Source organism: Pleurodeles waltl, chromosome 12 (genome assembly GCF_031143425.1).
Source record: "Pleurodeles waltl isolate 20211129_DDA chromosome 12, aPleWal1.hap1.20221129, whole genome shotgun sequence".
Classification (NCBI taxonomy): Eukaryota; Metazoa; Chordata; class Amphibia; order Caudata; family Salamandridae; genus Pleurodeles; species Pleurodeles waltl.
In genome coordinates this window covers 529,678,922-529,703,009 of record NC_090451.1, presented here as the reverse complement: position 1 = coordinate 529,703,009, position 24,088 = coordinate 529,678,922, and the positions used below count along the sequence as shown (strand labels likewise).

The following is a 24,088-nucleotide window of genomic DNA, read 5'->3' as shown; positions in this document are numbered from 1 at the left end:
ATATGTTTACTTAACACGTGGGGATGTGTGGCGATCGGGTCATGGCATAACTATGCTCTGTCCTGTGTAGGCTGTATTGTGACCCAAAATATTATACTACTTTGACACTTTACATCTTCTGCTGAAAGAAAAGGTCTTTCATTAAACTTTAAGAAGTTTGTAATAATTGTATGTGGCCAATAAACACCCAAGGTTGAATTGCAAACAATTCGGCACACATTCAAGACATGGAGGTTTAACAGTACCATTCACACTGCAGTACTTTCAAGCATCCCAACTTCATTATATAGCAGAATGGTTAAAATTTGAAGCCGATAAAGCTTTGCATTTTATTGATCAGAACCTGATAAGTTGCCTACTGGGAGAGGTACCTGGATTCTAGGAACACAGTGGTGCCATAACCCGCATATATAGCCTGTCACTTGGGTGATGCTAGTGATATAGGACGTGTAGGACACATCTAAAGACCCATCTCCCACCTCTTACTCATTATTCGGCAACAATAACTTTGCCGCAAGTGAAGACCAAACTCAATGCTTGGAAGAAGGGAAGATGCTACAGATGAAGAGACCTGGGAGAAATGAATACTTTTGAGGTGGTCTGGGATCTGTATGGACTAAAAAATCTCCACCACTTGGCCTTACACACTGGAAGGAGGGAGCAACCAGAGGCCTCAATGGAACTGAGCGCTTTTACAAAGACTCACTAACACACAACATCTGGTCTAAAACACGTTGCTGAATGTCAACCAAGACGGTAACAAATGTGCTTGTCAGAATCAGTGAGGGAAGAGTTAGGCACTGCACTGAATAAAAAAAGGCAATAGAAGGAAGTTTTAATTTGTCAGACCCGCACAAAACAAAGAGGCTAGTAATAAATCTGCTGCACGAGGAAGCTCAACCGAGCACCCTACAGAGATTACTTCTTGCAGGAAAATACGCTATGTTGTCCCTTTGATGTAAGAACATTTTACTAACAGCTGAAATGTGGATACAGGAATTTTGGACATTAGAGGGCTGGAGAAATTGATGCACAGTACCCTTGACTAAGATCGAACATTTCACAGAAAACTGACCCAAGTGTTCATTATTTAAACTGTGACTTATGGATTTAACGTGCCTTTATAAGCTTGCAATACTGGCCTCATTAATAAAGGTGTAACGTGGGGAGGGAAGAAGGGGAGAGAAGGGGCTATTCGTAGGAAGGGGGTGTGGGGTGTCATGCTTGGTGATTCCATCCAGTCCGTTTGATGCATTCAAAAGTCAATAAAACTACTGACACATAAAAAGGTGTATGGTTACTGTTCATGTCACCACTTCCATCCTTGCCCATTAGCCATGATTTTGCTTTTCTAACATCATCCCTGCCATTGACTGCAATGAAGTGTGCATTTACTTTTGTAACTCCATCCACACTTCAATAGTAGTGTAGGTTATAAAGCGGACCAAGGCAAGTAAAAGTTGATGCACTCGCTTGAAACTACTTAAACACACTACAGGGACCGGTCCTCAAAATGCACCAGTTCTCACAAGGATAGTGTTTGTCTGGAATTGACAGTGTTTACCGAGCTGGTCCTCACAGCGTGGGACACACAAACACCCCCCCACTGCTCCCCGAGGTCAGTGATGCTGCCCTAACTTCAATTATAATTTGCATACCTATCTCTAACACTGTTTCCTCTGTCACAGTGGCAGACGCTGTACCTCCAGGCAAGGGAACCTTGCTGATTGCTCACACACAACACCAAAATGCTTCCCAAACAGGATCACAACAAATGCAACACTCTGCTGTCCACCCCGCTAATGATGTAGCGTACTACCTGTCAGAAAATGTGCTTCAGTACATCAGATAGTGCAGAAAGTGCTATGTAAATGATACATGAATACAATACAGAGTATAAACATCCCGAGCAGATCTACAGCAGATTTTCAAGATGAACAAAGGTTATGGGAAGGATTTTGGTTTGGATTCACTATATGTCAATTTAATGCATGCAGATATCCTGAACATGAGCAAGGAGCCCTCCACCTACACTAAACACCTTGTAGTTGCTTGCAATGTCTATAAACCTTCATAATTACATAAACAGGGTCTCCTCTGTGAGGTTGCGCACAGGCGCTAGCAAGGTTAGAAAGTTAGGTATTCTTGAAGGCTGTTTCTGGCAGCTACAAATGTTAATGAAAACATTACACACTCTATCTTCTGTAAAGCTGCTTGTAAGAGCCAACAATGTTCCTGGATGGAATGCACCGGGCCGCTTCTGTGAGTGTATACCACAAACCACCTTTGCTACTAAAAAGCCCGTTTAGTAGTACTGCAGCTTCTAGGAGCGAAATAACGGCTGATAATGTGATTGATGGAAAATGAAGTCTGTATAGTAAGATGGCTTCCCACCACCAGTAGTGAACATAAAACAGATATTTGATCCTGGAAAGCAGCTGATAGTAATGTTTACGTACCTGGTGGGTGTAAATCTGAGCTGATCAGGGATTTTCAGCTTCCATATGCCAGAAGGCAGTGCTGGTGGAATCATTCGTAATTCCTTACAAAAAAGGCGTCTGCTGGTCAGGCATAACTGCTGACAGTAGGAGGTATGAGCATGCTTCCCCCAGAGACGCCAAGGACAACGGCAACCTCTATGCTTTTATGTTGTGAGCTCAGATGAGCAGGTTGGACCCTCTACACCTCTAAACATTTGTATTTTGTGTTGAGATATAAGGGTGCAACCCTCAATACTTCTATATCTGTGTGTAGTGAACTCAGCTGTTGGCTTAGGACGCTCAAGGACTCTATACCTGTGAGTGAAACCAAATGAGTAGGACCCTATACATTTGTGCTGTTGAGTTTAGCTGTAGGGGTAGTGACCTTAATACTTTGCTACCTTTGTGTTATTGAATTCAGCCATGGGGCACTCAGTCCTCCAGGTGTTGTTAATGTTCAACTGTGCTGAACTGATAGTTCAAGGTGCTCCTCTGTCATGTATGACTGTCGCAACACATGCTTCACCATCCGATTACAGAGTGGCAAATAAATAAATTACTGTAAGCAAAGTAACAATCAATGGCTTGTGAATTTGCAGGCTTAGGCTTTCCATAGCAGATAAAGATATAGATTTTCAGGGTGAGGTGACCCCGGTCTTGAGCAGCATGCTGTGGTGACAGGAAATGGCAGAAGATCAGAGACAGGTCAGTACACAAAATTCAACCATGGTTCAAGGAAAAGCATAGCCTTACCTGATTACAAAGGCTCCTCTAGTTTCCAAAAGCTTGCGCTCGCTGCTGAAGCGCTTTAGCAGGTTGATCATGAATTTATAGAAGTAGGAATTCATAATTGGGGTGGATGGCGAGCACTCCAAACCTTTGGCACCTGGATGAGAAGATGAAGGTGTTAAAGGTCAAACAAGAGATGGAGGCACTTAAAGTCTTATCTACGTCTAGAATATGTTAGCAGAACATGGTAGTCAGAAGAACCATGATTTATTCATGAATGGAATAAGGAGGGACTTGAGAGATGTTCTGCTGCTTCAAGCAGTTTCCACTAGGGGAGAAAATATGGGCCCAAGGAATAAATCCCCTAATCTTAGAATGATATCTTATTCATCATTTACCTTTGCCATCACCTCAGCATCCTCTGCTCTACTGACATCGCTCACGGGTCTCAAAATACAGTCACATAGCCCCATGTCATTAAGAGCATAACTTTGTATCCCGTTGACTCCTGCTGTGATTTTTGTTCTTTAAATTCTGAACTTTTTGAACATTTATAATTCTTTTGTGCAATGCTTTAGAACTGAATATTGAGTTTTAATACCGTGCTATATATGTTATAAAAAATACAGATGACCAAATTATCAGTGAAATGGCATGTTGGACAGTAGAGTGGTGTGTTGTACAGTACAGTTGAGTGTCGTATAGTGGAGTGTCATCAACTGCAAAAGTAGTGGAGTACAGTGTTGTTGAGTATAGTGTTGTAGAGTGACATACAGTGGTGAAGTGTTGTACAATTTAGTGGCACGGAGTGGAGTACAGTTCAGTAAAGTGTGGTACAGTTCAGTATTGTGGAGTGGTGTCCATTAGAGTGACAGACAGTATCATACAATGTAGTGTGTTACACTTGAGTGTCAGAGTAGTGTGCCCTACAGTTGTACAATGTAGGAGAGTGTCGTATTATATAGTGCAGTAGCATGTCATAGAGAAGAGAGAAGTGGTCTGGTCTGTGGTATAGTGGATTGGAGTATTGTAGAGTGGAATTCTGTGTTGGACAGTGGAGTGGTGTGTCGTACAGTATGGTTGAGTGTTGTATAATGGAGTGTCCTTGACTTCAGTATCGTGGAGGGCAATGTTGTTGACTATAGTGTTGTGGAGTGACATACAGTGGTGACGTTTTGTACAATTTAGTGTTATAGAGTGGAGTACAGTAAAATGTGTTACAGTTCAGTATTGTGGAGTGGCAGAAAGTATCAAACAAAGTAGTGTGGTACACTTGAGTGTCACAGAATGGTGTGTCGTACAGTGGTACAGTGTAAGAGCGTGCTGTAATATGTAGTGCAGTGGCATGTCTTTGAGAGGAGTGGAGGGGCATGTGCTACAATGTAGTAGAGTGGGGTAGAGTAGATGGGTACTGAGTAGAATAAAAGTGTCATATAGTGACATAGAATATATATAGAGGAGTCTTGTAGAGTGGAATTGCTTATAGTACATTAGGATGTCACACAGTGGACCAGTGTAGAGTGGAGTGTTGAACAGTGGCATACAGTGAGCTAAACTATCGTACGGTGGAGTAGAGTGGAGTTCAGTTGAGTCGGTGGGATAATTGTAATACAGTGAAGTATTATGTTGTACAGAAGAGTGGGTTATACTGGCCAGGCATATCATACCTTGTAGTGAAGTGTGGTGTGGTACAGTGGAGTGGAATGGTGTGGTGAATAGTGTTGGAAAGTGTTGTACAGTAAAGTACAGTTGAAATGCATAAAGTGGAGAAGAGTGCTGTATAGTGTGGAGTGGCGTACAGCACAGTGTTGTAGAGTGTGGTAGACGGTAGTGGCATAGAGTGATGTAGAATTGAGTGGCATAAAGGTGCATATAGTTTAGTGGCATACAGTTGAGCCAGTGGGGCTGAGTAGTGTAGTGTTTCAGAGTACAGTGGAGTAAAGTGTAGTGGAGTGGTGTAGAGGTAATTGTGTAGTGCGTTTTAGAGTGCAATAGAGTGTTGTAGAGTGGCACAGCCCTGAGGAGAATGCACAGTACAATGCCATGGAGTGGAGTATAGTGTAGTGGTGTAGTACAGAGTGGAGTAAAGTATTATAGCTTGTGTATTGTGCACTGCAGTGGTATGCCTTGCAGGAAACTATTGTAGAGTGGAGTAGAGTCTAGTGGCATACAGTGGAGTAGCATGTAGTGGCATAAGTGGAGTACAGTGTTCTAGAGTGGAATAATGTACAGTAGAGTAGTGCAGTGGAGTGGCAGTGTTCTAGAGTTGAGTGACCCTGAGTGGCCATTGGGTGGAGTAGCATAGAGTGGAGAAGTAGAATCAAGTCGAGCGGAGTAGTGTGTTACAGATTACAGTGGAGTACAGTACAGTGGAGTAGAATAGAGAGTTTCGTAGAGTGTTGTAAAGTGGAGTATAGTCTGGTATAGTGGCACAGAGTGGAATACAATGTTGAATAGTGAGAGATTGAAGTATAGTGTTATATAGGGGAGTAGTATAGAGTGGAGTAGAGTATGGTAGAGTGGAGGGGTGCAGACCGTCATACAGTGGAGTAGAGGTTCATAGAGCAGAGTAGACTTGAGTGGCATGATGACATACAGTGTCATGGAGTACAGTGTTACAGCATACAGTGGAGTGGTCTACACTGGAATAGCATATATTGGAGCGGAATACAGTGGAGTAGCATAAAGTGGAATGCTGTAGAGTGGAGTGGCATAGAGTGGACTAACATACAGAGGAATAGCATAGAGTGTAGTGGCGTACAGTGGAGTGGCAAAGAGTGGGATAGCATAGATTGGAGTAAAGTACAGTGGAGTGGCGTAGAGTGGATTGGTGTACAGTAAAATGGGGTAGAATGGCATACAGTGGAGGGGCATACAGTGTAGTTGCATACATTCAAGCAGCATAGAATGGAGTGCCATAGAGTGGAGTGACTTACAGTGGAAAAGTGTAGAGTGGAGTGGTGTACAGTGGAATAGCGTACAGTGGCGTAGCGCACACTGGAGTGGCATACAATGAAATAGCTTGGAGTGACGTTGAGTGGAATGGTATACAGTACAGTAGCTTACTGTAGAGTGGTGAGTGGAGTGGCATAAAGTAAAGCATGGATGCAGATTGAATTGGTCAGGAATGTACAATAGGGTGTGCAGATTAATGCAGACCAGCAATTTGCACCACATTGCATTCGTCAAGATTCACCAAGCAACACAGGGCCATTGATGGTGGCCTTCTATTGCTTTGTAAATGTAACTTAATGTATTGTGTTGATGATGCAAGGCCATGTGTGGCGCAGCGGTAATGCAACACAATAAAACATCTGGCCCTTAGTTATATATTGTGCCACAGTATATTGCGGTAAATTGACAGTATAGCACGGTACATGCCAATGACAAGCCAGCATATAATTGGCTAATGGCTGCATTTACAAAATTAAGTCAGGCATATATTTCTGTTACAGTTTACCTGTGTTAGGGCCTTAATTAAAGGTAAGTAGTAGGTTTTATTTTTTTAATATTATTCCCTACCTGTTATCATTATATTAAAGTATTAATAGTTAGGAAATTAATGTATATTTTTCTATATATTTTTACAATAAATTGACCACTACTACCTATGAAGTACCATAATTTTAAAGAAATAAACCTTTTTTTAGAAATGTTTTTAAGTTGTGCAGTAACGTCTCAGTATTTCCGCAGTACTATGTACACTTTTTAAAAATATGGAATTAAATAAGGAATAGACATGTACACGGTAATACACTATATTTGTGAAATATAGTGTATTAAAGTGTTTTGTAAATATTTTACTTATTTTTTTTTAAGTACCGCAGTACTGCAACATTTTTGTAAAATATATAGAAACTATAATTTTTCTCTACCTATTACCACTTTAATTATGTGGTAATAGGTGGGGGAAATTATAAAATGTAATAATTATACCATATCTAAGCACCTAACCCAGAAAACAGGAAAAGTAGCCTTAAAAAACATGGCTGCCTTTAACTTTCCTAAAGGCAGCCATTAGCCAATCACATAATGCGCCATGTCATCGCTGGGTACTGTGGTACTTTCATAAAATACAGTGAAATTACAGCAACAACAGCTATCACTAAGTCAAAATACCTTATAAGTTAAAAAAAATACTTACCCTACTTACCTATAATACCCAAAACCATTATCTGCAAACTATAATCTAAATTCCTGCCAAATTCCATTCAAATGCGTTCAGTCATTTTTGTGACAACTATGGAAAATGCATTGGTGACAAAATGCGTTTTGGGACCCCCCTTTTTTACTTTACACCCCCTTGATGAATCATTGCAAAACTTTATATTATCTGCCAGTGCAGAAAAAGAAATAGGTCTGCAAAGTGATGTTAGGCTTGATCCAACAGGGCAAAGTTAGTAATGACCAAAATTCCAAGGAAATCCTACCTCTGGTAAACCTAACAAACTACAGAGTGGCTACTGCCACTCTGTTACATATATATCTCATAGTAACACCGGCTGTGATAGCGTCAATGTAGTTATGGTGACATCAGAGTTGCCATAGGAAACACATTTTAGTTTTCTTAATAACATCTGTGCCGTTGGACAAATCTGTACAAAGCTTTTAAAAAATAAAGTACATTGACTTTGGGTTCTTCATCACTAGGTTCGTGTAGATCCGTCAAGCAGAGGTGAAAAAAAAAAAAAAAGGATCCCATTGGTGAAATTTTCAATTTGAATTCAAAAAGGATTCTTTGCACATTAATACAGAAAAAACTGGCAAATGTAGAACGTTACTCCACGGTGGTGCTTTTATTGGTTTAGAATAAATCTGTTAGCAGTTTCGAGAAATTAGCTTTAAAAAGAGAGCTTGTTTTGGGCATGAAAAACTAAATTTTTAAAGAGAGCTGGACTGTTAATTTAAGGATCCTCTGTGGATGCACACCTTCAGAGAGAAATCATGATTACATATCAAAATATTAAGGCTTACCATTGGACTAGGGAGGGTTTTTTCACTTTGTCCTTTGCTTCCTGATTTGCTGGCAGTCACAGAAACATTTATATTGCAGCGGGTATTTCCCAATATGAAGCATAGAGCAATGTGCTGGGTGATAGAACAAACATTGGCAAAGCCAATAGATTTAGCCTTTGTTTTTTTTTTTCACATTCTATCTTGCTATCTAACGGGATTATAAATATTAGAAAAATGCTATAATAATGTTTGTTTTAGATTTGATAACCCATTAATAGTTGTTTGTGTTGTTGTTTATTAATTCAACATACATCACAAAATAAACAACAATTAACGTTTATCAAATTTAAAACAAAAATTATTATAACTTTTTATTTCTAGTGACAAAATAACTAAGTACTTATTTAAGAGTGGCATTCCAGAACTTTGCCTCTTTTGCTGTTCTTCACCAATTATATTTTCTATAGAAGTAAATGCGTAGAAATAGGGAAAAAAAGAAATAAGTAACTTGTAAAAAACTATTACCTAACTCAGTAGTATTTAAGGTGGGACTTACTCCTTCTTATATGCAGTATGTTTCTATGAATGAAAGACCCATTTCACAGGGTTTGTAAGCCAAGACTGGAGGGCTGCATAAGTCTTGCAGTAAGGAAAGAGCAGGTTACCCAGCAAGCAGTGGCGTTTGAAAGTTGTTGGTCGCAAGAAATTGACTAGTAAATTAGGAAGCCATCTGTAGTGTACTCCGTGACATCGCCATCTTTTCATCCGTCTGTCGCAGAAGACTGGTGGGATGGGTACTAATTGGCCTGGTCTCTTTATTCTCCGGGATCGAAGTGTTTCTGCCAACAATCTATGATGGTGCATTAGCTTATCTGTTTACATGGTTGTTGAGTTAGGTTGCAAAATAACTTGACTATATTTTAAGAAATTTGTTAGGCATATAACGCATCTGCTAGGAAAACAGTGACCGACATGCATTTTATGCTTTTCTGTTAAACTAGCCATACATCAAAGGTGGTTACTAGATATACTGCGTTTAACGCTTATCACTACATTACACATTAGCACGCTTTTATCGGGGGTCAAAATCTAAACCAGCGTTTGTACCGTTGTACAGCATCCTAAAAATGAACGGAGTCTTTCATTCCCCCGAATGAGAAGAAAAATTCTTCCAGCTTAAACATAGTCATAACTTTAGAAAAGCACAGTTTGGGGTGTGTGGGAATACAAACATCAGCGTGTCTACGAAGCTGGCTGTCCAGTGTGAAGAAAACACCCCTTTTCCACAAATAAACGTTTTGGGAAACCTCACTATGGTTCAGCTATAGTGGCAAACATGGGAAAGCTCTAGACAGCTGTACTAACTGTGTAGTAGGGCCAGGAGAACCCAGTAACACAGACACCATCCTCCTGCGCTCATCGCCCGTCCGCATCCGCCGTCTCCCAACATTAGAAAGTCTCATTGGTGCATGCAGAGGGGGTCAAAGGACACAGGGATGACAGTGGGGCAGTCAGCGTCTTCCTGCCGTGAGACCCTGAAGAACACACAGCATCTAGAGAACGCAAGCCCACTGACAAAGCTTTCTTGTGAAGACGCTAACTGGTTATGGTGCTCAGGTCTTACTGTCTCCATCTACGCAGCAGCGGGAGGTGGAACTAAGAAACAGGCGGCACCTCCAGGATGTACTTCATGCAACCCTGTACACTGAGGAAGTAAACAAAAAAGTACCTTTGGAAGCATACGGACAGTTGAAGGACACTGACCATTAGCCAATGGCAGTAACCGGAAGGAATACTTGATTCTGAGGCAGCACGATGGCAGGACAGCAAAGAAGCAAGCTGCAGAGAGCGGGAAGTGAAAGCAGACAAGGTACTGGCCAATCAGAAGCAAGGAAATTCGAGCAATGTTGGAAAAAGCCAATGGTAAGTTCAGGTAAGTAAGGGGCTGGTTCTAAGCCTCATTAAAGTATTTTTTTGTTCATAATAGATTTTGCAAGCAGCGTGCATGCTGGTGAAACCTAAAAAGCAAAGGGTCCTAAAGGGAACGGTGAACCTACCTTTAGACCTAGGTCAATGTGAAGGGGCCAATAAAACAATTTGGAATCGCAAATGTAATGCTAGATTCGTGGATCCAGAACATTCCGAGGGTCCCGCGATCACTCTTTGGAATGAGGATTAGTAAAATCAGAATAGGAACTGCAAATTCTGCAAAACAACTGAAAAAAAACAAAGTATTTAGAGCACTAATGCTGTGCCTGATCAAAGGTCACATGTGCAGGCTGGCCGCACATAGATAATTAGGAGCATGGCTTTGCCACTGGCAAGGCCCTACAACCCATCTTCTGCAGTGAATGGCCAAAGAATATGAATTGTGGGGTTGGCTAACCAGGGTGGTTAGGACGCAGGTCCTAGCCTCTATTTGTTGTGAAAGTTATTTTTGGCAAAACTGTAGTGTGAGATACAGATTGTGTTACTAACGATAACTTGCAAATTTCTGTGATTTTTCAATTTTTATTTATAATCATAACTGTACTTTACCTGTGATTTCTTTAGGTGAATTTCTCATTATTTTTTAAAACATACTTTGACGTTTTTTAACCAACCATAAACATTATTGCCCTTTATCTATTTATTTTTTTCAGTGAATATATATATCTTTGAACCTGCACGAGCCTTAAACCTTTGCCATCATTTCTCAGAGACAAAGCAGCATTTCCACAATTTCAGTACAATCTGAAGCTGGATACCGACTTCTTAAAATGTAGGATTTATTTCATGTCACAGAAAACGAAACAGCCCCATTGGTGGGCGACGGGTTTTGGCACAATGCCTTCCCCTGGAGCAACACCATGAATGCAAACATATACATTTAGTATATTCTTCAATATCCCTCATATGCCTAGTCTGCTGCATTTCCACCACTGAAGGAAGGATATGGATTCCATGTTTACTCTTTGATCAATATCTATTTCATTAATGTTTTTGTATTTATATATTTCCAAAACGTTTTCAGCCGAAATGGATTGTTAAATCATTTTCCCCATTTATTTATATATATATGTATAGAAAGCTTATGAAATCCATACATTAATAAAGTGTCAACTGCAAAAATGTGCAATAGTACACAATTCTTGTTCAACTATGTGGCAGAGTAACTTGATGGTAAAAAGTAAATATCGTACCCTAAATATTGTCCTATCATTTCATCTGCAACTCCTCAAAAAAGTTTCAGGTGTGGTGATAACCATCATACTATACCAATGCATGTTATACCACAGTACCTTAATTCAATAAAGGCATAACAACAATTATTGGTTTAACATCAAAACTCGATCATTTGTAGACCATCCTAACAATTGTAAGAGATGTGTATATAAAAAGTGCTGGTACAATAAATACTAAAATCGTCGAAACATATGTTTTTGCTGCAACATATTGTGAGTGACCAAGACAGGTCAAAATTCACGACCCATACCACATCAATTGCTATTGATCTACTATGTCTGACAATCTTAAGATACTGATGTTAGTTCTACGCATATGCCCATGATATATACATCACTCAAGAGCTTCTATTTCACATTCAAATGTATCCAGCATTTATACTCATGAATAAGTTGCCATCCCATCAAACAATATTCGATCAGATAGCCCATAACATTTGTTAATTATTACCCCAATTCTTAAGGTGAAATGTGTTATAAGTTCGTTTTGAAATTCATTCAAATGTAATATCATAAACAACAGAGCTATCAACAGGTAATTGGTGTTACAGCCAACGATTTCCAGGTTTCTTAGCTGACAGTTGATATAAACAGTTAATATAAGCAGAATTACATCTAAGAGATATATGTCCCTGTGGTCCAGTCTAAGTTCAATTTCTGTTTTTCATTCATATATCCTACTTGTGCATGTATGGTTACCTTTTTTTTTAAAATATATTTTTATTAACATTTTGTTTTTACGCAGTTTCATATTTGTTCATTTTACATGCATTTTTTGCTTATACTGTTGTATTCTTCTTTTTGCTCAATGTTTGCACTCTTTATTATCGTTGGTCTTAACATTTTTTATTCAATAAATTATGCACATTTACTTGTTAAAGTATATTTCCTTTCTGCAATTCGTTATTCTGTGTAATAAACAATCAAACAACAAACTTGGACCCCTTCTTCCTTGTAACTTGGGAGGGTGGTGCTCGGGGTTGGATACAGGAAGGTAAGGGTGGTGGGAAGGGAAGAGGAAGGTGAGGGGGAGGGAGAACCCGAGGTATGCGATGTACAATTTCTATTGGCAATCGTTTTGAGTTAGTTGGAGGTAGGGAAAGGAGGAAGGGGAGAAAAGAGAAATTCAAATGACCCCAAACGGTCAACTTTACGGCTTCGTGCAAATGGCTTTTGTGATTGCTAGCTTGAAGATACTATTATGTGCCCATGTTTGAGTGAGGGAAGATGGTAATCCAGGGCGCACCGGCGCATCGTGGTGGTGGCGTGACACTCACGTTGCTTACTTTTATTGTCAGTGGATCAGGAGTCAGAGGTCCAACTGTCCTCCCACCTTTACTCTTGGTGCGATCTGTGTGTGCCTAGGGTCTGTTCTTGGGTGCCTGTCTATGTGCTTCCACCATTTGGTTCCATCCTCGGTGTGGATTGAGTTGCACTGGTTTCTCCTACTGGGCTTGCCAGCCTCTTATTTATACTCTCCCAGCTCGTCATTAAATTCTCCCACCCCGGGGCTATAGGAACCTGGCGAATATTTCTGGCTTCCTCTGCTTTTAGGACCTGTAGTTCAGCTCTAGTCCATGTCGATATATCCCTTTTCCAGTCAGACAGTAGGGGGTGATCTGTGGCCTTCCAGCCCCTTGAGATTAGTCTCTTATAAAGAGCAAGGGAAAGGTCCAGAAAGCGCCCCTCCACTTTTCCGCAGAGCGCAGCTGGTCTGAGGCCCAGCAGGCACAGCTCAGGGGTGGGTCTTAACTCAGACTCAATCAACTCAGACAGGGTGGGCAATATTTCCCTCCAGCCCGCCTGGATCGCCGAGCAAGTCCAAACCATGTGGTCAAAATCTGCCCCTCCTCCTCCACATCTCGGGCAATTCCCCAAGGCCCCTCCATATATACGGAACAGTCTGTGAGGCGTGAGGTAGGTTCTGTGCAAGTAATTATACTGAATGTGTCTTAGCCGTGTATTACGTGATATTTTTCGGGGGTAGGTCAGTGTTCTCCTCCATTCTGATTCAGTGAGTTCCCGCCCAATTGTGCCCTCCCACCGTCCTCTCAGCGACCGTAGTGGATCCAAGGCTGCCTCAACTTGGGCCCGATATATTTTAGTGATCAGATGTGATTCTTCCCCTAATGTCAACAGCGAGTTCAGGACCTCGTGTGTGGTAGGCTCTGCGTTCACCGTGCCCCAGTGGGTCTTAAGAGTATGTACTAGCTTCCTATAAAGCAGGAACTGCCCCCCGGGAACCCCTTCTTCAGTTAATTCAGTAAATTCCCTCAACACTCCCTCCCTGAAGAGTCCTCCTACTACTTCTATTCCAGATGACAACCAGGGGCCAAGTCCGGTGTTTCCCGGCCCTTTCCCCCTGGGTTCTATGGCAAGCACCGCCAGTGGCAAAGCTGGGGAATATGGAGGGCCCACTCCCACCCTCTTCATGCATCTTTTCCAGCATGCCAGCGCCACTTTTATCATTATATTGTTCCCAGGGGGGGTTATCTTTCTGTTTGTCATGCATGTCACAATCCACGCCGTGTCTATTGCTACTTGGGCTGTATATAAATCCAGTTGGCCCTGGCCCGCAAGCCAGCCAGGAATCCACTGTAATTGGGATGCCAAATAGTATGCCTCAAAGTCGGCGGCTCCCAGGCCACCCGCGTTGGGTGGTCTGCAGATAGTTGCAAGTGTAGTTCGCCTGCGCCCATTGTCCCATATTAGTTCTCTGAGTAATGCGTTCAGATCGCGGAACCAGGTTCGGGGTATTAGCAGTGGCAAGTTGGCAAAGTAGTAGAGAAGTCGGGGGAGCATGATCATCTTGGAGAGCGACACCCTGGCCATCACCGACAGCCTCAGAGAGCGCCAAAATTCTACAGAGGATCTCAAGGATCGGAGCGCATTACCAAGGTTGCCCTCTCTTAAGTCTCCCACGTCATGATAGATCTGGATCCCCAGGTATCTAAATGTCCGTGGGGCCCATTTCAGGTCTGCTGGGCAAGTTGCAAGACAACTATATCCAGGCACCAGGGGGAACACATATGTTTTATTGCGGTTTAGTCGTAATCCTGACACTTCTCCAAATTCCTCCAGGGCGTTCAGGGCCCAGGGGAGACCACTCGCCCCATCTCTAAGATAGATCAAGATGTCATCTGCATATAGCGATATAATGTGATCAGTTGGTCCCCACTGAATCCCTCTGGCCGCTCCCTCCCCTCGCACCCAGGCCGCCAGGGGCTCCATCGCCAGTGCGAACAACAATGGGGATAGGGGGCATCCCTGTCTGGTTCCTCGGTGTACTGGGTAGGCACCAGAGACTGTCCTACCTGTCTTGACCCTTGCCAGTGGGGATGAATATAACAGGTCCACCCAGTCGGCCCAGCCCTCACCCAGGCCCATCTTTAGCATTGTCGCCCTCAGGTAGTCCCACCTAATTGAATCGAAGGCCTTTTCAAAGTCCACTGCTAGCAGCGCCCCAGTTGGTGGCTTCGATTCACTGGGCATGTGTATGATAGAGAAAATACGCCTAAGGTTTAGGGAGGTGCTGCGACCAGGTATGAAGCCGTTCTGGTCAGGATGTATCAAGGTGGGCATAAGAGGCAACAGCCGGTTGGCCAGGATCTTACTGAGGATCTTAAAGTCACTATTTAGCATTGATAGTGGGCGATGGTCTGTCACTGATGCCTCTTTGCTGTTTGTTTTAGGAAGTGGCACTACCAGTGCCTCACGCAATGTACGTGGGAGTTCTCCGTTCTTTGCCGATTCCGTATACATTTCTATCAGCCTGGGGACTAGTAAGGTTTTATACTTTTTATAAAAGTCCATAGGAAGACCATCTGTTCCGGGGGTCTTCCCAGGGGCCAACTGTGCTATTGCCTCGATCGTCTCATCCGCAGTCACTGGGCCCCCCAAGCCGACCCTGTCCTCTGGGCTCATTACCGGTAAAGGTATCCGAGTTAGGAAATTGTCAAGGGTCCCCCTCTCTATGTCTGCGGGCCTCCTATATAGGTGTGTGTAGTAATCTCTAAATGCGTCATTAATGGAGTCTGGGCTAAGTCTGCGTGTTCCCCCCCTGTCTAGTACACTTGCAATAGGGTCACTATCTCTGTTCGGTCGCACCAACCATGCCAATAGTCTACCAGATCGTCCCTCCTCTGACTGTATGGATGCCAGGTATCTTTGCATACTATGGCATCTTAGTCGCTCTTCAGCCTGGGAGTGCTCTCTACGTGCACGATCGTACTCTACATCCACTTGCCCTGCAGGGCCCTGTCTCAGCTCCCCCTCATGTATGACCCTCTCCAGCGCGTTTAATTCTCTCTCAAGCGTACGTTTTATCCCCACTGACTGTCCAAGGCAGTGACCCCGCACCCCCACCTTGAGAGTTTCCCACTCTATGCCTCTGGCGGAAGTGGATCCCTGGTTAGTTTCTATATGTTCTGTTAGGAAGCATCTTAATTCCTCCCTGTATGCCTGATCTTCAAGCGCTGTCAGGAGCATTCTCCATGACGGTATGGGGGGTCTTTCCTGTGATACTCTCAGTGTCAGTAATAGAGGGTTGTGATCTGATATTGTGCGGGCAAGGTATTCAGCATGGGTCACTCTACGAGCCAGTCCCGCAGTGCAAACTATCCTATCGATTCTGGTGTGTACCTGGTGAAGACCCGAATAAAACGAATAATCCCTGGTCGCTGGGTGTTGTAACCACCAAGCATCTACCAGCCCCCAGGCGTCTAGCCACCCAACTAATTTTTTTGCTGTTTTGGTTGATGTTGCTCCCTGTAGTGGGGGGGTAGATCTATCTAGGTCAGTGTCGAGCACTGCGTTGAAGTCTCCACCTACTAGTAATTCCCCTGTGCGATGACGTGTAAGGTGCCTAGACAGGGTCGTCATAAATGTTGTTTGGTCCTGGTTGGGAGCGTATATACAACTCAGGGTCAACTGGAGCCCCTGTAATTTCCCTTCCAATATGACAAACCTTCCCTCATTGTCTATGTTGGAGGAATCGATCGTGAAGGGGACCCCCGCCCTAATCCAAATCAGGACTCCCCTTGCGTAAGCTGAATATTCTGTGGCAAACACCTGTCCCCTCCATCTCCGCCTTAGTTTCTCTCCCTCTCCGGGTGCGAGATGGGTTTCCTGTAGCATAGCTATCTGCACCCCTCTCCTTTTTAGAAAGGAAAGGATTCTATGTCTCTTAGCAGGAGTACCCATCCCCCTGACATTCCAAGTTATGATATTGTAGTCTGCCATCCTATTCTCAAGGCCTGTTGTATGAAGGGTCGGCACGCCCAAGGCCCCGATTGATTCCCCCACAAGTTTGTACCTTCCTCATGCTCGTACCATTTCGCACGTGTAGCCGATATAACTAGTAACTGCAAACCCCAACTCCCCATCCCCAGGGCACCTCCGGAACTGTAGGCTGCCCAATAAGTTCTGCAACACTGCAAATTATTCAAACACATCACCGCAATACTCGCCAGTCAGGACTGACAGGCAAGAGTCAGGTCCGGGGGAGCGGCCAGGTCCGGAGGGGCCATTTTGCTTCCTATCTTGTCTCGCCTTTCAGCGCCGGCGCGGGTACGATCTATGTAAGTTCGTCAGCAGTCTGCGGGGTCACTCTTGGTGCGTAAGTCGAGTCCCCAGAGCCATCGGGCGAGGACACCACCGTACTATCTGATTCTTCTTCGGAGATCCCCCGGGGCGACGACTCTCCACCCACCTTGGCCGCCGCCTCCAGGGCCTCTCTCTTGCCAGTTTCCCTCTGTGTCCGCGTTGGTGCTAGTCTCTGGCGGTCTCTGAGTCTTTTCCCCTTCGAGGTCCGCCGGGTCCCGCCCGCCCCGCGGTTTTCCGATACTGGTCGTGTCGGCTGTGTCCCCGATCTTTCAAGCCACTCCCATGCCTCCTCTGGGGTTTGGAAGAACGTGGTTTTCCCCTCCGCAATCACTCGTAGTCTTGCTGGGTAGAGTAGCGAGTACTGTATCCCCTCTTCTCGCAAGGTTCTTTTAACGGCTAGGAAGGAGGCGCGCTTGTTTTGGACCTCTAAGGTGAAGTCAGGGAGCAATGTTACTTCACCATTGGCTACTTTAAATGGGCCCATTTCCCTGGCTTTCTGCAAGAGGATGTCTCTGTCCCTGTAGTGCAGGAGTCTAGCTATTACTGCCCGAGGAGGCCTGCCAGGAGCTAGTGGTCTAGCTGGTACACGGTGTGCTCGCTCCAGTGAGTAGAAGGGGGTCAGACATCCTGGTGCGACAACTGTGCTTAGCCATTCCTCCAGAAACTCCACCATATTCGGCCCCTCGGCCCCTTCAGGGAGGCCCACCACGCAAATGTTATTCCTCCTATTTCTGCCTTCTGCGTCTTCAGCTCGCTGTTCAAGCTTCGCCACTCTGCCAGCCAAGGAGGTCATCGCCGCTGATACATCATCTTGTTTTGGGGCTACTTCCGCTAGCGTTGCCTCCGCTTCTTTTACTCTGTCAGCCAATTTGTGATGATCAGCTCTCAGGAGGCCCACCTCTATCGCCACCTGATTGATGTCGCGCTGTAATGTGGATTTGGTGTCCTCAATGGCACCCAGTATTTTGTCTAGAGTGTCTTGCATTTTGCTTTGCGGCTGGCTTTGCGTGGTCGGTTCATTCTCCCCCAGTATTGTATGTGCCAGAGGGTCCATGGTTTTGCTCTTATGTTTGCCCTTGGGGGGCATTGGACAGGCAGGTCGGGGCGACTCAATGAGGCTAGCGCCCAGTGCGCTCAGGCCCAGGTCCACCAGTGGCCCCCCGCGGACCGAGCGATCGTGAATACGCCGCGCTCAGTCCCCCGGTCGCGTCATATCTACTCCATAGGCAAGAAGCCAGTTTTTGGCTAAGCCGGGGCTAGTATGCTTTCGTAGCTTTGCGTTGTTGTGCGTATAAGCGATTGGTGTAGCAAGGCCTTCCGGTCTGGGTTGGTCCGGTCAACCAAAGGGGGCTCCGCACCCGGGAACAAGGGCATCCGGCCCCCAACACTGGTAGATGGCACAAGGCGATTCCACGCTGTCCCGCCCCATAAAGGACAGTCAGTACTCATCTTGGACGGCTCTGGGTGCAGTAAGTCCCGTCGTCGGCATTCGGGGGCTCCCGGGCAGCAAACACCAAAGATCCGGTCGTGCGTTCACCAGGGGGGCGCACCCAAAGCGGGGCCCTCACCGGGCAGCCCCGGGAGGCCCCCCGCCTCCGCGTCTCTCCGTTGTGCGTAGTCCCTCAGCCAGGGAGCATCAGGCTCCGCCTCCCGAGCTGGAGGCTGACTCGCCACCGGTAGGTGCCCCCACCAGGCGCTCCGGTCTGCACCCCTCCTTCAGGGCGGGCCCGCATTCAAGGCCAGCGCCGGGCGCAGCGTACCGCTCGGTCCGGGGCCGCGGCCGCAATCCAGCGGCGACCCACGCGGTCCCAGGCCTGCACCGGGGCGCACGAGCCCGCCGGAGGCCGCCCCCGGGGCCGCGGCTGCACCCAAGCCGCCCCGGCAGCGTCGGCCGCTCACCTGCTATCCTCCAACACGGGGAGCCCCCCGGCACAGCGCGTCTCGGCCCCGCCCGCCGGCTGGGCTGCGACCTCCCCGTAGCTCCGATCAGCCCCAGTCACTCGGGGCCCGCTCCAGGGGGGCGAGACCGCACCTCCTCGGTCCCCCCGTCCGCAGCAGTCGACCCACTCCACTTTGGGCACCGGACAGCCCGCTTCAGCGCGTCCAGGCACCGATTTAAAGTCGGCCCCTCCGGAGCCGATCAGCTAAGCGTGCGCCATGCTCGGCTCCGTGGCCACGCCCCCCGCATGTATGGTTACCTTTTACCGCAGAAAATACAATTTTAACCATAACAGTGCACCATGATTGATGTTTTCCTGCACTGTCTTAGGCCTATTATTATTGTTTGCTCCATCACAAGTGTACATTGAGCTATGCATCCAAGTTATGCCCCTTAGACTTTTAGTAACTAACAGGAGGATCACCCTGGAGCCACATCTCTGTAGATCCAACTCCTGGTCCTCACCACTAGCGTGTGGTTTGATAAGTTTTATTTAAGGTGTGTAATACTGGAACCCAATGAGTTATTATGTTCTTTCCAGTAATGTTTGGTCATGGGGTAGCTTCTATCCTGATTCTTAATTGGCTTTAGGTCATGCAAAATCGACTGTTTAAATTTCTTGGCAGTGCTGCCACACGTTGCACTCACTTTCCAGTACATATATGACAAATTCAGAGTTGCATGTGATCCTTTCAGCGATGATTTGTGCTTTTACTTAAAAAGTTTTACATTTATTCATATTATTGCCATAGGTACATGCCTTGCACTTTCCACGTTTCCAGAATCAACTGGTGTCCTTAGGTAGCCAATCCATAACATTACCCATTGATTGTAAAAATATACTGTTGGTAAGTATATCACAGAATGATCTAGTTTTAGAATATGTAATATTAGGGTGGGGCACTAACCGTGCCTTTAGGTATTCATCATGCTGGAGCACATTCCCGTTTTTACCCCAAAAAGCTTTCAAATTTTGTTGTTCAATATTGAATTTCATTAAGAATATGATCTGTGAGTCCATTCACTTGCTTGTTGCTTTTGCCGCTGCATTTTGTAACTTGCATATTCATAAAACAATTGATCCCTTTGTTTTGATTTTACTCACTGATATGCTTCTTCTAGGATATTTCTAGGGTAACCTCATTCCAAAATCTATTGATCAACTTTTAGTGGCAGCTGGTGATGTTTGAAAGTGGTGGTGCATAATACCAGACAGGAGATCACTCTATTTTTAAAAACTTTGGCTGTGTTTTCATGAACGCTGACAAATTGAAAAATGTGCAGGGCCTCACAGGAGCTTTGGATACAGAGCTGCTGTTGTCCTATCTCATGAGCCCTTCTCAAAGTCAATATCAGGTAAGAGTATTCTTCGCGTCCTCAATAATTGATTTCATGAAATGCACCATTTTAATACCTTGGAATGGTCACTTTTTGTATGTAATAGGCAATTGCTAGCCATAATCCTTTGATAGATGTTCGTTTCCAATTTCCCACTCTCGACATATAGTCCTATATCCAAGAACTCTATTGTGCTCTTACTTCAATTGCTTGTGAACTTTATGTTGAGCACGCTATCATTAAATTTATCAATGTCAATTTCTCACCTTTCCAAATGAGTAAATGTCATTGATAAAGCGGATCCACAGCACCACTTTGTCCATTTAGTTGTTATATTCATCTGCCCTGGAGAGGTCATTCTCCCAACACCCCATAAAGTGGTTTGCATATGTGGGGCCGAAAGTGGTCCCCATAGCTGTCTCCTGTTTCTGCAGAAAATTATTTTCAAAGAAAAATGTATCGGTCACACAATATCTCATGACAATGGTCATTATCAAGTGTGTGCTGTAAACAATCAATGGGTCTTGCGTTAAGAAAATAACTTATAGACATCTATTCCAAACTCATGATTGACTGCTATGTGCAAGGACACAACATAATATATACTTTCTCCATGGCATGTTGTTCACTTTAGTTAAAAAAATCTTTTGTATCCTTTACACAGGAGAGGAATGTGATAACATGCTCACAAAAGTTAATCCTAGATATCTAGATCTGTTTTGTAGTCCTATAAAAATCACATTTGTCTCCTTGGGGGGTATTTGTTGATCCTTGTGTGTCTCTGGATGGAAGTAAATCTTCAACATGATAAGCTGATTGCCAACATGATAAGCTGATTGCCCTCAACATATGTATATTCATCAATATAATGTAACCCCGTATAACGCCATTTTTGGAACGTAAAATGATATTCCTTTTATATTTCCTTTAGGGTACTGATAATCCTGATGTCATAATGTTCTTCTGTGTTCAGTTGTCTTTGTGATTCCAGCATGTAATTGTATTTATATAGCCCTTACTATCCCTGATGGGATGTTGAATCGCTTTATGTCGAGTAGCACATTACTCCATTACTCCAGAACCCAAAGCTAGCCATTAATCCAATAGTTATTGTTTGTTATTGTGACTAGTCTTGTGCTCTTCCGAATAAAAATTGCTTGCATTTATTACAGATCCTTTGTGATAGATTATATAATACCAGTTAGGTATGATCATTAGTGGAATCTATGTGGTTTCAAGTGAATGGTTCTTGAGACAGGTATGCTGGTGAAAATTAGGCAGGAATGATGGCGAAGATTAGGTAACGTTAGATTACATGGATAGGGTTTTAAAAAGAAGAGGCTGTGATCTACAATATGAGGTATCAGCCAATTGTAGGATTACAATAAGGATTAAGGCAGAGAGGATTGAGACTGAGAGGAAGCTATACTCTGAAATAAAAGGCATGAAGAGGATGGAATTTAAGGAAAAGGTTCACTTTGAGAAAAGAAAAGACAGGAATCAATCATAAGTCAATGTCAAATGTTCATGCAGGGTTTTAGGAGTTTAGTGGGAGAAACGTTTTCTGAGATAGAAGTCCATTGAAGGTTGAAAGCTGTAGAAAGAAACAACATTATACATAGTGTTCCATATCCAGGGTAGATAGCTTAAACATGTGATTCTGAGTGTACATATCACTTAAACATTAAGAACCCTAGCCTATTATCCGCCATGCCTAGGATGGGAGTTGGCACCAAAAAAAGTCTCATTTAAAGATCTTCCCTCACTGTTCTGTAATTAAAGTTTTTTTACTCACTCACTAACAATGTGTTGTCACTGGCTGAGAACATCTCACTAATGCACAGATAGATTTATACCCTGTTTTGTCACCTACTCCTATCCAAGTGTATGTGGTACATGTTTGTGTATGTGGCGATTGTAGTATGACATTGCACATATAATTGAAGCAGAATGATAAAGGCCTGTGCTTTCCATTTTGTATGCTCCTGGTCTGCTCTTGTGCACAAGATGGGGGTAATGCTGTTTTTCAAGACACTGTAAATGTTTGATGAGTGATGCAGGAGGGAGCAAACCTAGACAGTGAAGTTAGAAAAAAGAAGACAACACTCCTATAGAAAAGAAGAATTTAAAGGAGCAGATACAATTAATTTTGGATACTTAACATTAGTGAGGGGGTGGTTTGGTTCTGATCTCCTCGGTTAAGTTTGTTTATATGTGTTTATTTTAGGTCACTAGGCAAGTGAGAGGAAATGACTTGCTCTGAGCCTGGGGGTGGGCATGCTGGTCTACATAGGCTTGTAGTACAAAAGGGGACGCTTCAGTTTTGTACATCATTACTTCTTATGTTCCTCAATGCAGTGGGGATGGTTTCTTAATAGGCAGCTCTGAGTTTAGACAAAGACAAGAACATAACCACCCTACTTCACTATGCAGACAGAGAAAAATGTAATATTTGGAACATTAATGAACTCAAAGCGGCATTCAACCCTGTGGTGACGGGCACAGGTAATGGCTACATTGCAATAACAATGAAAGACAGACAAGGTGACGGTGGAAATCAGAAAACCTGACCCTTGGAGAGAAATTTAGAATAGAGGCCAATCAACTCCTTTATGAGAGAGTCCATAACCATACAGTATCGACAACTGCTGTTGGGAGAGGCCAAGAAGGCCTACCATCATCTCATGTAGAATCTGTCATGATGGGGCTGAAGCAAGCACACTGCTGTGCTGGCTCAGACTAAGAGATAGAGCAAAACGCGCTCAGTGGTCAGTTTAAAATGGGTGAAAGTTGAGTACTGAAAAATCTGCCAGCTGCAGCAGGGGAATTCTCCAATTACTATGGTTGTCTTCATTTTCTGGGGCATGAAGAGGGGGAGACAGCCCTAGGGCATCAATTATACGCATCCTGGTGAAAGCTATTTCTGATATGTGCAGATACTGGATGAACACTAGACTGTGTTGAGGAAATAACTTCGTTGCTGAGTGGCACACTCCTATCACATATGGTGGCTCTGAAGGGGTGTGTGGAAAGGGACACACTGGGGGTCACAACACTAAGGAACATGACCAAAACAAAAACATGAAACGATTTCCAATTCCTGGGGGAACAATTTGGATTATTTAAACTCTAGCTCCCTATCTGACCAATCTATGCAACTTCCCACAATTTAGCCAGTTGATGCAAAGCTCATCATGCCTGCTCTCCCAAACAAAAAGATATGTCAAATTTACAAAACAGATGAAAACAAACTGGCCCTGACTACCTTTGTGATCTACATTTAAAATATCAAATATTTATTCCTTCAAACGTAAACGTTATTACTGGATGTGACAAGCTCTGAGCATTTGAAGGGGTACCATCAGTACATCTGTTGACCAGCAAGCTGGTGAAGCACTTAAAACAATCTTAGCATACTGATTTTTTGAGCTATTCAGTGATCCAGGTTTGACAAACAGACTGAAACATGCCTCTTTGCATCATTGTTTCCTAGAGGCAGCATGAGAATCAACTAGGTGTCATCTGTTTAGTTAATGAATTACATCCCACCTACATGGTTTAATAGCAGTAGCACATGCAGGTTAAATAATACAATAATGCAAATCCTCGTGGTACACCTCAGTAGACTTTCTAATGCTTCAAAACTAATGGGAGCACAGATACACCATAAGACTGACCCTACATAAAGGACCAGAACTAGTTGAGTTTTCTACCTCCAGTTCCACAGCCTTCCAGCCTGGAAAGAATGAGCTGTGTCTAACAGATATTATGAAAACAAAAGTCTCCATATAATCCAAATCTTAGTTCATCTGGAATTG

At 43.9% G+C, this 24,088-nt stretch overlaps 1 protein-coding gene across 1 annotated transcript in view; it reads right to left on the bottom strand.

Moving 5' to 3' along the window:
* Positions 1–24,088, bottom strand: part of VAC14 (VAC14 component of PIKFYVE complex) — a 1,245,171-nt gene that overhangs the window by 388,602 nt on the left and 832,481 nt on the right. The window contains exon 15 of the mRNA XM_069217475.1: positions 3,234–3,366. Coding sequence (XP_069073576.1) covers positions 3,234–3,366 — 133 coding nt within the window. The remainder of the gene's footprint in view (positions 1–3,233; positions 3,367–24,088) is intronic.